This window comes from Lonchura striata, chromosome 3, assembly GCF_050655825.1.
Source record: "Lonchura striata isolate lonStrDom1 chromosome 3, ASM5065582v1, whole genome shotgun sequence".
Taxonomy (NCBI): domain Eukaryota; kingdom Metazoa; phylum Chordata; class Aves; order Passeriformes; family Estrildidae; genus Lonchura; species Lonchura striata.
In genome coordinates, this window is record NC_140705.1 from 4,017,242 (window position 1) to 4,032,038 (window position 14,797).

The 14,797-nt window shown below is 50.5% G+C and overlaps 1 protein-coding gene across 1 annotated transcript; it reads right to left on the bottom strand.

Moving 5' to 3' along the window:
* Window positions 1-99: 99 nt before the first annotated feature.
* PAQR8 (progestin and adipoQ receptor family member 8) lies at window positions 100-14,797 on the bottom strand. Its single transcript, XM_021549735.4, has 2 exons — window positions 14,671-14,797; window positions 100-5,059 (listed from the first exon to the last, which is right to left on the bottom strand). Exon 2 carries the CDS (start codon window positions 5,020-5,022, stop codon window positions 3,964-3,966), a length of 1,059 nt encoding a protein of 352 aa, XP_021405410.1. The 5' UTR covers window positions 5,023-5,059; window positions 14,671-14,797; the 3' UTR covers window positions 100-3,963.

Sequence of the window (14,797 nt, forward strand, 5' to 3'; positions counted from 1 at the left end):
GATGAACTAAAATTTCTCTAACCAGTGTCAGGGCAGCTGGTCTGCACTTCCCTTGTGGAAAGGGAATGAAATCCAATAGGTTTCATGAAACCTTGTGAGTGCTTTGAGATTCAGAGATAAAACCACACTTTATTGTTCATTTTGTTATCTCTCTATAATTATCATCCCTGTTTTTTTCTAATTACTCATAACCTTCTGTAGTTGTTCAGTTGTGCATTTGGGAATTTCACACCACACCAATTGTTTTTTCATAGATTTCTTTTTTTCCGCTAAAGTTTTTAAATAAAGATCAGTACAGTACAAAGCTTAAAATATTGTCAATGTTTTCAATAATACAAAGTCAGCAGGTGGGAGCTGGGAAGGGGCTGGTTAATAAGGAACACTCATATCCTTCCCTGTTTCCCAAAGGAAAAATAATACAAACTCTTTTGTACTTCTGTTTAGTAAGAACAGCGCTTAAAAATAATCTTGTCAGTAAAAGATGTAAATTGCAAGGCACATGAGGAACCTGTCCTTGCCTCGTTACACAAATTAGGCATAAATAAGGCACCTGTCTCCATCCTCCCCTCCTGCTCTGTACACTGAGCAAATCCTGTCAGTGGGAATTGGCTGTTAAGAGCAACCATGGACCATGGAGCAGACAGCAAAGAGGCTGCCCTTGATCTTCAGGTTCCTTCAGGATTAATCCTCAAAAGAAATTGCACAAGGCACATTGGGATGAATTCTCAGGACCTATCCTGGTTTGCAAGATTTGAAGGAACCCTACCTCAGGACCAGAGATTCCTGAGGGAGAGGACTGTGACCTCAGGGATCCCTGAGGGATCTTAGGTGTGATCAACCTTTGGTGGTCAGCTCTTCACCAAGGCTGGCCACTGACACATTCTTCCCAGGCATGCCTCCTTAGGAGCACCAGGATGGAGGGGACCTGCTCCAAGCAGTGAGCCTAAGGAGAAGGTCCTGGGGGGCTCAGACAAGCTGAGCTTTTATCACTTTGGCTTTTTCCAGATCCAGCTCTGGTGTCCTCTGGATCACTGTCTAAGCTTCCACAGCCACTTCCCAGCTGAGACTGCAGCATGTGGAGTCTGCCAGGAAGGCAGCCAGGTGCATAAGGCACAAAAGATGAAGTCTGGGGATGAAGGAAAGAAAGAAGCTGGTTGGAGGAAGAGGAGGATGAAGACAGGGAAGAAGGAAGCTCCAGTGTTGGTGAGCCCCTTGTGATACAAGGGCGCATCCTCACAGCAGCATAGATCTGTGTTGTAGATCCCTGCTCACTCCACCCATCATCACCAGGAGGTCAGCTCCAGGTGGGAGTGCAGGGCCACGTGGAGCTGAGTGCGACTTCACCTGTGGGGAAACGTGGGGGTGTGCAAAAACACCTCCACTGTCACACCACTGCTCCACTGTCCACCTCTGCTCAGCCAGGGAGGAGAGGATGTGACCAGAAGTACCTTGGAAGAACCACGTGGGCTCCTCTCCCTGTCCCTGAATGAGATGGAATTACCATACTCACCCTCCTTCAACAAGGGCAAGGCATGTAATCTGTGTTCACACCCTAAGAGAAGGGGACACCTGGGTGATCCCTTCCTTTGGTACCAGTATAACTCCAGGTAGCAGCAGAGCAGGTTTGCTATCACCAGCCATGCCCAATCTTTCTCCATTTTATCCCAGAAATGAGCTCTGGACCAGCCTGATTTATCTCTGTTTCTGCACAGGAACCCACTGATATCCAGCCAGGTCCACATCCAGTGCCTTGCTCTCCCCTACCTACCACAAAATCAAAGCACGTTAGGCTATGAGAAAAAGCTGCTTGCACTGGAAGCCTTTTCTCAAACTGGGAGGAGACCCACAAACAAAGCCAGAGGCCATGGAGGGAGCAGTCCTCAGTGCAGCTGAGTGGAGCAGCCAGCTGCCATGCAAGGGGGAACTGCTGCTGGCCTCCACTCCAGCCCTTCCCTGCCAGCAGCTGCACTGTCCAAGTGAGTTGGCTCAGAATTAAAACCAGCCAAAAATTACTGACATTTTTTCAGTAGGATTGGTTTCCCAAAGGTCCCTCTCCCAGCACCGGCTCACTCTGTGGTGAGATGAACTTCTGTGCAAGGGAAAAGTTTTAATGAGGTGCAAGTGGGACCACCCCTGCTTGGCATCTCCCCTGAGGCAGATTTTCTGCTAGGTCAGCACGGCTGTACCATCAAAAATACCCTACAAAATTAAGTAATTAATTTCTAAGCTGAGGCCAGGACTGAGGAGAAAGGATGGACTTGATGACCTTCTGAAAGCTTTCCTATGACTTCTTCTCCTATGCTCCAAAATTACTTCCCTCTCCCTTTGTATTTAATTTTCTATAGGGCCATGAGTTCCAAATTCACCTACTAAACACAGGACCAGCAAAGTACCAATCTACAAATCTGTTTTCCACCACATATTAACAAACCTGCTGTCCAGCCCACCTTGCTCCTGCAGCAGGACAGCACTGTTTCCTTCAGGTTAATCTTAACCCAGCTAGGAGGCTCTGCAGATATAAAATCCCAAGGCAAAGCCTTTCTGGATAACAAATCCCATGCACATGCATGGAATATGAACACATACACACACCTCAAGAGCTGAAACACCGATGGAGTGCAGAAATCAGTGCTTGTCCTCACCAACCATATCCCCAACCCTACAGTTTGCCTGCTCAGAACCAGCAATCACAATTCATTTGCCTGCTCTTGGGCTCAGTGAGACAAATCCGTGGCTGGGATAGATCCCATGGATTCCTTGGTTTTAGCAAGGATTTAAAACTCCTTGGTGGCTCCATTTTCAATATTCCCCAAGGTAAGCACAGAATAGATTCCTCTAGTGGGGGACACAGTTATCCAGCCTTTGTTACCTTGAACAGGAGTGACACATGAACATTAAGTGACCCTGACCACTATCTTTGCTACTCCACGCAGGAATCACCAAGTCCCAAGGACAAACCCATCCCAAGGTTGTGCAGGACCCTGATGTTATCATCCTGCTCCTGCCTTTTGCTGTTCCAGCTTTATCTAATACTGATAAAAACATGCCAGAATCACAGCCCCACTGGCCATAGAACAGCAACCCTGCAGCTTCAAGGTCAGCTTTCCCACAATGCTCACCAAGGACACAAAGCACCATTAAGAGAGGAATAAAGACTCCTTCACCTTCACACCCTTTTGGCTGTGACCACAGTAGTACTGTTGGAGGAGCAGAGCCTTTCCTGTAACAAAGAGATCCCATCTAAGTTATTCCACGTTTCATGGACATTGCTACAGGTTGGTCAGACTCTCTAGACAGATGACACAGACCCAGTTTGTCTCAGAGGACCCCAGGTCAAGCCAGGATCTCCAAAGATGTTTTCCCAGAGCCATCTAAGGGACCTGACATTGACACACTTGACAAGGGGAACGCAGAGAGAACCTGGCTGCAACAGGAATAGGATTACAGCAGCCACGGTGCCACACATGCCCTCACACATGAACCCTAGAAACACAGACTTCCTGAAACCTTCTTACTGCCTTTGATAGGAACAGTTCTCACACAGATATGGCAAAACCCAGAGAGGCCATCATATCCAGCTGTGGTCCTCATGGCGTTGTGAGCCCTGGCACACATTGCTGCAGTCCCACAGCTTCCAGGCTGCCCTCCTTGACCTTCAGCAAGGTCTCACCCACAGCTCTACCATAATGAACAAGGAACCTCTGCCTGTTTCAGCATCCTTGGTTCAGTGACTTGTTCTGGCTTTAAACACTCCATGTCCCCCCCCCACCCCGCCCCACCGATGGCAACAGCAAATCCCTGCTGTGAAAATGCATCCAGCATGAAGTGTCCAGCCCTCCATCTGAATCCAGGGTCCTGGTTAGTCACGGCATGTTAGGCAAGTAAGACAGTCATGTCTCTAGTATGTTATGCCCTTTTCCTTGATTTTCTCTGGTGATGTCATGCCTGTCACGTCCGTGATTCTCAGGAGTCCTTTTTAGCCAGGCTGGCCTTGATCCTGCATCGCAGGATGTAAGCTGTGATGGCACTACAGGCCACCAAGCCAAAAAAAGAGATGCAGGAGAGATAAACAGTGAAAGGCCCATGTCTCTTCAAGAAAATCTCCTGCCTGTTCTTGTAATCCAAAAGAATGGCCTCCAGCTGTGACAGGGTGCAGATGGCCAGGAAGGTGTGGAAGATCTGGTGGGCATGGCCAACAATATCACAGGAGCCAGGGAAGTATTTCTCAGGGACAGGGCAGGAAAAGAAATAAGCACTGATAAGGAAAAACAGTATCTGGTATGTGTGGTACCAAGCAGCATCCTCCTCACAGCCTCCCAGGTGACACACAACCACCCGGTGAGCCACGGGACTGATATCCAGGATGAAAGCCAGCCCTGCTGGGATCACCTGGCACATCTTCCTCATGATGGGATAAGGCCGTCGGTACCGGTATTTGGCGTAGCAGCAGCCGGCACAGGACAACCAGCCACAGAAAGCTGCTGCTGGCAGGAAGAAAAGCCAGAACTTGTCGTACCAGGCTTGGTCAGAGCTGTAGTAGAAATGAGCCAGGGCGCTGCCATACTGGTAGATGCTGACTCCAACATAGTCAACAAAGTAGAAGGTGTAGTGGTACAGCTCTGACTTGGACTGCAGCAGGTGAGCCAAGAGGCTGCAGGTCAGGTAGGTGACAGAGGAGAGGACAAAGATGAGCAATGGCAAGGACCACGCATCCACAGGCAACTGCTCAGCCTCCACAAACGTCTTGAACCTCAGCAGCACGGCCAGTGCCGCCAGGAGATGAGTCCACACGTTGACCACCTCGTTGTGCTTCTGGAAGAGGCTGAGGAAGTAGTAGCGCCAGTCCTGGCCGGTGGGGCGGTACCCGCTGTGGATGTAGGGCTCGCGGAAGAGCTGCGGCACCTCGCACTCCTTCACCGTGCAGGGCATCTTGGGGAGGCCGTCCTCCAGCAGCCGGGGCAGCCGGCTGAGGTGCTGCCCGCTGAGGGACAGCGTGCTGAGCCGCTCCAGGATGGCTGTCATCCTTCAGCCCCGCACCAGGGAACGTCGTCTTCCTGCCCTGCAGGGATGGGAGAAAGAGGAAATGTTAATGGTGGTGCACCGGGGAGAAGAGCATGCTGCCATTCCCAGTGGGATTAACCACGGCACCATGGAGACGCTGGCCCTTTGAGCAGGTACCAGTGCCTAAAGGGGCTCCAGGAGAGCTGGAGAGGGACTTGGGACAAGGGCCTGGAAGGACAGGACAAGGGGCAATGGCTTCCCATTGCCAGAGGGCAGGGATAGATGGAATATTGGGTATTAGGAATTGTTCCCTGTGAAGGTGCCAAGTCCTTGGCAGAGGGTGCCCAGAAAAGCTGTGGCTACCCCTGAATCCCTGGAAGTATCCAAGACCAGGGGCTTGGAGCAACCTGGGATAGTGGAAGGTGTCCCTGCCCATGGCAGGGTGTTGGGTCAAGATGGTCTTTCAGGTCCGTTCTAACCCAAACCATTCTATGATTCTATAAATATTGTTGAGTTTAGGGGTACCAGATCTCCTGAGGAGTTAGAGAAGGGACTGAGAGAGTTCCAGATTCCCAGGGATATCTGTTCCCTGACCTAAATTCAGCACAGAGAGGGACGCAGAGCCCTGTCCCTGCAGGTCAGCCTGCATCAGATAGGCACAGCAGTGTCACAAGCCTGCCCTTCCTCCCCACTTCCTCAGGCACTCAGCTTGGAGCGTGTTCAGGAGCCACAAGCTGCCAACAACGGGTTGCAGGAAGCAGTTAGTTGGCAAGAAAGCATCTGATGATTTATGAAGGTGATTTTTCACCCCTTATCCCAGAACAAAATGCTCAGGGACAAAAGTGGGATGTAAATTACTCATCTAAGGGATAAACAGTTTGTCTGCACGTGAGTCAAGAGGGTCCCAACCGAATCATGGAGGTTGCAAAGAAACTCACCCTTCCCTGCCACACAACTTGCCTATGGGTTCCTGTAGTGCGTATGGCAGAGGGAGAAGTGGAGAAATCCACCGTCCCAAACTTGCAGCCCTCATCCCTCCACAAATAAGAAGCATCAGGATTGAGAGGGACTGAAGAAATTAGAGGCTTTACATCCATGCTGGCTGCAGTTTGGGTACAGCATGAGAGCTTTGGGAGCATCCATGGAGCCAAGGCTGAGGGACTGCCAGAAAAGTCCCTGGATGCTCAGAGCAGCCAAACCCAGTGCTGGGCACTCCTCTGCCTGCTCTGCTCCTTAGTAACCTCCAGACTTGCTAAGCTCTGGTTGGCAAGATTCAGATTCAGGGCACAGCAGGATCCTAATGTGGAGAACAACTCTTGGCATTAAATTAATTCCCAATACCCACTGTTTCTCAATAACCTAGATCCTCTCTTCCCTGCTGGTGTTTGTGTCATACAAAATAGAGGAGAATTAATCACAAATGCCCATGTTAAACTGAAATTGGTGCTGATGGGGCCCCACCAGACTGCAGGGTTGTGGTTTCTCCTAAGCTTATATGCACACAACTGGAGGTGTGGGGAATGGAGGCAGCAAAAAAACAAAAACAAAAACAACAACAACAAAAAAAATCACAAATAAGTATTTTTCTGGAGTGTGGAGAACAGCCAATTTTTCTCCTGTTACATGAGACACCAGCTGTGTGCAGTGGTGAGACACCAACAGTTTGTGTGGGCATCTGGTCCAGTGAAGGTGTCCCTGCCCATGGCAGGGGATTGGAACTAGAAGAGCTTTAAGATCCCTTCCAACCCAAACCAGTCTGTGATTCTGTGATGGGAGACCCCTGCTAGGCTGTGCCACAGAGGACAGGAAAGTGTTAAACACCATGAGAGAGTTTCTGAAAGCAAGGAGGTGAGACCTGGCAGTTCCAGGGTGAGAGAGCACAAAGAGCAAAGTCAAAGCAGACTCTCAACCAGGCAGCAAGTCTCACTTCCTGTAGAAACCCAAAGCATCTGATAACAAACAATATTTTCATGTTGCTTCTGTATTCTAGCAGAGGGGAGCTGTCATAATTAGGTTTCATTTTCCAGAAAATTCTTTCTGCCCTACACTGCCTTGGCTTTCTCCCTTAGCATCTCTCAAAGCTGGAGTTTTTTTTCCTCTGTTTGCCACAGGGGACTTTGTCTGCTGTGTTTGATGGAGCTGCCTTAGCCACGGAAGGCAAAATAGACCCTGGAAATGCTATTTTAGTTTCACACATGTAATACTGAAGAGAGCACACTTGCTGGGGAGTTAATGTTGTGCACACTCATAAAGACTGTTTCTCTCCTAAGGGTCTGCATGGTCCTGACCTGTGATAGGACATGCAGTTCATTCAGCAGGTTGTGTATCCCTGTGGAGTTACATGCCAAAATTTAGGGAGGCGAGTCAAAATTTGACTTTGGCGGCAGTCCTATGAGGGCAAGGTGAAGAGGAGACAACACTCACTCTGCCCTGTTCAAATGTACAGCTTCTTGTAGCTAGTGGAGTTCATTCATAAATCATGGAATTGTGGAGTGCTTGGGGATGGAAGGGATGTTAAAGATCACCTCATTCCAACCTCCTGCCATGGGCAGGGACACCTTCCACTATCCCAGGTTGCTCTAAACTCCATCCAACCTTGGACACTTCCAGGGATGGAGCAACCACAGCTTCCCTGAGTAACCTATCCCATGGCCTCACCACCCTCACAGGGAAAAATTTTTTCCTGCCCATGGCAGAGAAGTTGGAACAAAATGATCTTTCCAACCCAGACCATTCTGGGATTCTATGATTCAATGATGGTGAGGCAGAAGAAGAAAGGACAATGATGAAGTTCGTTAGATCTTGGAGAAGACAAGACAGATAATGCCAGAGTGAGCCCCAGCAGAAGAGGAACTGAAAACCTCCAAGAGGGCACAGCTGCATAGGGCAACAGGACACAGACCTGCAGAGAGCAGAGTTGGTGCTGATCTCCTGTGGAGAAACCTGCTGAAAACTGCACATAAAGAGCAAAGGCAACACATGGGAGGGTGGCAATTGAGCCTGGGAATGGGAATGCATGGGAATGCAGTCCATGGCCTGCCTGCTTTGTATGCTGACAAGGGTGTGAGAGAGACAGGCAGCTTCTGTCCCAGGCACAGCCTGACTCCAGCTTGCACCACTCGTACTCATGCCAGGATTTTGCCAAGGTCTCTCATCCCCTGAGCTCAGTGCCTGCAGCGAGCATCGCCCCAGAGAGCCTGGGCACTGCACATCTCCCTGACAGCACAGATTATTCCAGGCAGGCTTTCAGAGCTGGAAAATGCCAGTTTTAAACAGGCTGTGAGGGGCAGAGATTTTCAAAATAATTGTCCGAAATCACAAGAAGCACATCTGACACGGGGCTGAACAGCGCTAAATCAGGAACCTGGTACCCTGCTCATTTCAAACCCTGTGATATGAGTGAGAACACGCTGGCAGCTTCCAGTGATCATGTGATGGGACAAAGTGTCGAGCAATTAACGTTAGAGAAGAGAGAGAAAGAGAAAAAAAAAAACAACAAAAAGCACCAACCCAGAAACCCAAGGTCAGCACTGGCTGTTTCACTTTCACAGAGCCCCTATTCTTTTCCCTTCACGGGGGCGTAGGAGCAGCTGAAAGCCACATTCATCGGCGGGGTGTCTCGTTGAGATTCCGTCCTCACTCCCATCTCCGGGGGATTCAGTTATTTTGGCTGCTCCCAATTAACAGCAACCAAGTATCGTTTGTTCAGGGAGGGAGCTGCAAGGCGAGAAGGAGGGCGTGGATGATGGCCAGCCTGGATCACGACATCCACAATAAAAACTCCCGGCACAGGAGGAGAACGATCCTGTTCCAATTTTTCTCTCTCTTTTGAAGAGGGTAATTGGAAACCTGAGCTTTTTCCCAGCTCTTTTGCTTTTTGGTCACAGTCTGATGGAAGGGTTTGAATGAGAAAATTTCCTACAGAGTACGGTCGATTTTCCCACCAGTCTGGCCCCCAAATTCACTGTCTGGGATTGAGGCTAGACCAGTGTGATAGATTTGCTTGCAGGCTGCTATTTAGGCATCAGAGGTTTACACAGGCTCCCAAAAAGGCAGTAATTCCTGGTAAACAAAGCAGGGAGGACCGGGGGTACTCAGCATTGGGGAAGTCTTTAATAAATGCATGGCATTTAAAACAGGGAAAAAAAAAAAAAAGTAGTGGTTGTGGACAGCATGAAAATAACAGCAGTGGCAAACAGATTGGTTTGGAGAGCCGCAGGTGATTAATGCCTGAATAACAAACACAAATAAGTATTTTTCCTGAGTGTGGAAAAGAGCCAATTTTTCTGGCAGTTGAGCAAAAGTCCATGGGGGGACTCCAGGTCATTTTGAAGTTTTCAGGGTTTTATTGTGACCCATTCCTACATGGGGTTAACTTTGGTGTCACATCTCCTAGTGCACCAGGATGGCAGGGAGCAGTTCAGCTCTGGGAGAGGCTGCACCAGGGCTGCACCCAGCTCTGATGCACTGGATAAGCCCCATCCCAAACCCTGTTATCTGAAGGCTGGCCATCCCTGAGCATAAACATCTGTAATTAAACCATTCTGAAGGGCTGGAGAAAACTTTGAAAGGCCATCCTGAGAGCACAGTGCCAGCTCCTCCATCCTATTCTTGCCCCATGTTTTGGAAAGACCCCTCCAGAGCTGAGAAAATAAAACACCATGGATTGGCTCAAGAAGCAGTTCCTGTGCAGTCTTGTATTACCTGCTTCCTTCTCCCGCTACAGATTTAGGTGCCAGCATTGCTCCAGACTGCAACAGGAACACCCAGAGTTCAGATCCCTTCTGTAGGGAGTTACTGGGATTTACAACCAGTACAGGCTCCCCAGAGAAGCTGTGGCGGCCTCTGGATCTCTGGAAGTGTCCAAGGCCACATTGGACAGAGCTTGGAGCAACCTGGGATAGGGGAAGATGTCCCTGCCCATGGCAGGAGGGTTGAACTGGATAAGCTTTAATGTCTCTCCCAACCCAAACCACTCTGTGATTCCATGATTTGATGGTTTGTGCCAGGGACCAGTCCTGCCAGGGCAGGCAGAAGGATGTGAAGGACTTACCTACACTCCAGCATCAAAAAAGTGGAAATCTCCACAACCAGAGAGGGGCCAGGTAGGTGCTTGGGGCTTCTCTAAACTGTGCTTACACTTCCTCATCTAGGAAATGGAGGTATCAGTCCCCATCTGCCTGATGGAAACGAGATACCATGCTCCTAATGCACTGGGCAGTGCTGGGACTACTTAACTGCATTGCACAGAAGATTTATTTCTGTCAAGGCACTTAGGTGCCCTATTAGATCTACATCAGACCAAGTCCCATTACTCCTCCAACAGGGACCTGCACAGGTTGGGATGTTCTGGAAGGTAAAAGGTGGCGCCATGTGACTTACTGAAGGGCATGGCTTAAAACAACCTGATCTGTTGAAAAAAAAAAAAAGGCCAAAATAACCTCGTGGTAAATTTCAAATTAAAGAAGATGGCTCAAATTCTCCCCTTCTCTATACACAGACACACACAGCATGCAGCCCAAGCAGGGTTTATCCAAACTTGTATCCCTCAGGAAACGAACGTCCCGTGACGCTGGGAGCCGAGCCATGAAAGCCAGCGGGAGGTGGCAGGATCCCCACGGAAGCCACGGCAGTGTCAGCTCCCCTGCAGTTCCTGGCCTGGCAGCGAGCTGGGCCAGCAGCCAGCTCAGCCGTGCTGGGCAACAAGTGCCTCTTGACATGGGCTCAGCGTTGCCTGAGCTTTGGGATGGGGCCAGGGGATGAGAGCAGTGGAGCCAGCACAGGGAATGCTCCTCTTGGAGGGCACAGAGCAAAAACAAAGCTGTTGGCAAATGCCACCTCCCTGCAGCAAAGCATCCCAACAACAGGGGCACCCCTGAGGCCCTGTGGTGTTTGGAGGAGCAAAGCAGGGGAATGGAACCCCAAAGTTAGGAAACCAAAGGTTGGATGAGGCTGGTGGCTTTATTGTCAGCCTCAACACGTGCAAGGGGGATGTTGATTTTCACAACATCAGGTTCTCAGAGATCAGCTGGGCTGGCTTGGCCATTCCTGTGCTGCTGCACCCTTCAAATGAGTGGCCACACACAAACTGTCAGCAGGAACAACTCCTGGACTGTGCTATCTCCCAAGCCATGTTAGGGAATGGCACAGTTCTGGTTTGCTGTGATAGCACAGCTGCAGTTTCCTCATGTCTAGCCCAGGTTAAAGTTTGGTGATGCTGCTGATAACACAGCTAATAATTCCTGAAAAAAAAAAAAAAAAAAAAACAACCCACAAGCACCTGCAGCACTAGTTAATATTCACTAATTCTGCTCACACACCCTGTCTGAAAATTCCCTCCTCTGGCAAATCCACTCCCCCCATATCAAAATTTGCTCAAGAGTGAGGTAATATTCTGCAGCTTTTCTTCCTGGTGTTACTAATCCTTTGCTGTTTGTGCTTTCCTGATCCCTTCATGACTTTCTTTTCCACACACAACCAACACAACACCGGATGCTTTGGGGCTGGATTTCAGGTGGCTGTGAAATCCCTGGATGAGTACACTAGGAGTCAAACTAGACCAGGACACAGTCCCAAACTATAACCAACAGGTTGCTGAAGTGTCAGCATCCCCTGGGTATAGTTTTGGTCCTGCCACCCCCACCAGTCCCTGCCTGCTGTATTCAGCCATGCAGGGATTAGTGATGGGCTGGGACTGACCATTTCCAGAAACTGGAAGTGTGCCAGCAAAGTGCCTGGGGTTTTCCCCTGCACTGACTGAAAAAGGAACCTGGATTTGTTACAGTGGTATGCCACTTCACCTCCTGAATTTCCTTCAGCACTAATCTTCCTTCAGTGCAGACCTAGAACTGGGAACTTCTGCTAGCACAGGGAAACCTCGACAAGACAGCCAATCCCTCCCTGCTCAGATCCATCTGCTGATGGGACAACTCTGGAACCATCTGCCTGAGGCCAGAGCAACCAAACCAAACTGGCTGTGTGCTGTTTGTGGGTGCAAATCATCCCAAAAAACCCTCTGGGCTGAAGCTGCTCAGCTTTGCTGTCGTCCACAAAAGCCTCTTGCAAAAAAACATTTTTTTTTTTTAAGGCTGCAGATTTTAGAGCTTTGGTCACTCTAAAAAAATGTATATAAATCATGCAGAGCCCTGCGGCTGCTGCGGGCAGAGAGGCACTGCCAGGGAGAGAATGCAGCCCTGTGCCAACCCCGTGGAGCTGTGAGCTCTCCTCTCCCCTGCACTAAAACTCTTTGTCCCCATCCTGGACCTCGTCCCATTTAACCCCATGGCCTCTCCCATACAGGTTCTATGTTTGCAGTGACAGAAGTGATGCCCTTCCTGGAGGCTACAAAGCTCCAGGAAGAGCCAGATGGCAGATTCCCTCCACAAAAGGCATGCAGGCTGTGCTGCATTCAATTGCTCAGAACCCTACCCAATCCCAAGGATTTGGTGGGGCTTGGAGGGAGGGAAGGAGATGGGAACAAGCTTCCCCTTGCTACCTGGAAGTGTCCAAGGCCAGGTTGGACAGGGCTTGGAGCAATCTGGTCTAGTAGAAGGTGTCCCTGTCCATGGCAGGGAGTTGGAACTAGACCATCTTTAATATCCCTTCCAACCCAAACCATTCCATGATGCGGTGAAGGATGAAGCTTATAAGGTATGGCATCTGTACAACTGCAGCCTCCAGCAGCCTCCCTGGGTATTTATTCTTCTGAAATTTACTAATGATTGATTGTTTATACAATTAAAGGGCCACTGGTCTGACCCCAGAGCAGTGGTTACCCTGTAAACTGGCAGATGAAAAATTACACTGGTGCCTGACTCAAGAAGTGCAAGTAGCTGCAAGCTCATGCACATGACCTGGTGGTGCCACCTCCCTTGTCCCCAGCCTCGCTGGCACAGCCATCCCTCCCTGCCATCCCTCCCTGCATCCACAGGGACACAGCTCTCAGCCTGGCCACAGGCTGTGGCTGCAGCTTCAGCGTAAACAAATAAAAGCAATTAATGTCCAGGAAACAGAAAATCCTGCAGGGTGCAGGGCTGTTAACCCACACCTTCCCCAGCTGTGTGGGAGGGAATGTGCAATTGTGTGGTTTGGCCTGATGAGCCCTGAGAGGGTTTCTAGGAATTGTTTGCAGCACATATCACCATAGCACCCCAAGGCAGGAGCACAGGCTGCTGCTAGAATTCAGAATTCATGGCTGCCTGTCCTCTCCCTGCCCTGTCAGAGGGCAAACACAGACTTCAGACCGACTGGATTCATCCTTTTTCATGACCTTTACGTAACTTTGCTCTTTTTCAGTGACTGCTGCCAGGGAAGCATTACACTCCTCATCCTAATCTGCAGCAAGCCATCCTAGAATCCGAAAATGTTTTGGGTTGGAAAGGACCTTAAAGCTCATCTCATCTCAACCCCTCTGCCAGGGTCAGGGCACCTTCCACTAGATTCGGTTGCTCCAAGCCTCATCCCACCCAAAAATCCTCCAGCTAGTGATATTTAAATAATTTCCCAGCTCTGAAGCCACAATCCCACAACAAGTGCACCTCTCCATCCCACTAAAAACCTGTGTGCCCGTGTATCACCTTGGCATAGCTAAAGGGATGCTCCATACCCAACCCTGCTCGTGCCAGGAAGGAATTGGTTTGGCACCAAACAAACAACTATTAAACATTTACCTGAAATTCTGTATCTATATATTTGTGTTCAAGAAAACCAGAACACTTTAAGACTGCCCACAATATTTCCCTCCCTACCCCTGGGGAAAAAAAAAAAAAAAAAAAAAAAAAAAAAAAAAAAGTAAAAAAAAAAAAAGTGAGATGCTTGTGGTGGTGTTTTCAGCCAGGAAAAAATCCAGATGGGATATAGGGGGGGCATGACCCCGAAGCGCCCTGGAGAAGATCAGCAGGGAGCAATCCTTCGGTGACCTTTGGAGACGCGCCCCAGCTCGTGTCTGCGCAAGGAGCAGGCGGCAGCTCCAAGGCAAACACCGGGAGCTGGTTCTTCTCCCAGCTCACGGCTGAACTATGCATCTCCTTCCCGCGGCCTCCAGAGCTCCCCGGGTGTCAAAGTCATTAAAGGAAAATCCGCCCACAGCCATTTCAAACAAACACGGAGGAAAACCACTGCCCACCTCTCTCCTTCAGGAAGCCCTTGAGATACCGGTATCGGGGGAATTGAAGGCAAAATCTGCTCATCCCTGCCCTCCTTAAGCTCTTCCCCAGCACCCACCTGACCACTGGACCAAGCGCGGCTGGATGAACCACAATTGTGCGTGGCACAGAGGGAAAGATCCCGCATCCCTCCGCATCCCAGGGGTGTGTGCAAGCACCACGCACGGCACACCGACCACCCCCCGCACCCATCCCGGCATCCCGCTTCCCCCGCACGGAAGGATGCTCCCGGCGCGGCGGGGATGCAGGAGCGCGCCGGGAACTCGCTGGGAACCCTCGGGTGTCCCGGGGGGAGAGGAGGGGATCGCAGGGAAGGGATCGCAGGGAGGGGACCGCAGGGAGGGAGGGGATCGCAGGGAGGGGATAGCCCGCCGTGTCCGCTCTCAGTGCCCGCACTCAGTGCCCGCTGTCCATCTCTCGCACTCCATGTCCACACTCGTCTCCCGCACTCGGTGGCCGCACTCATCCCCTGCACTCAGTGCCGGCTCTCCCGTCCCGCACTCACCGCTCTCGGTGTCCCCTCGGTGTCCCCTCCGTGCCCGCTCTCCCTTCCCCGTCCCGCTGCCGAGTCCCGGCGCCTCCGGGGGCCCCGCGGCCGCCCCGCGCATGCGCGCCGCGCCCCGCCCCGGGGT

Excerpts from the sequence above, each read along its gene's own strand:
- PAQR8 (XM_021549735.4), bottom strand. The coding sequence starts at position 5,022 with ATGACAGCCATCCTGGAGCGGCTCAGCACGCTGTCCCTCAGCGGGCAG.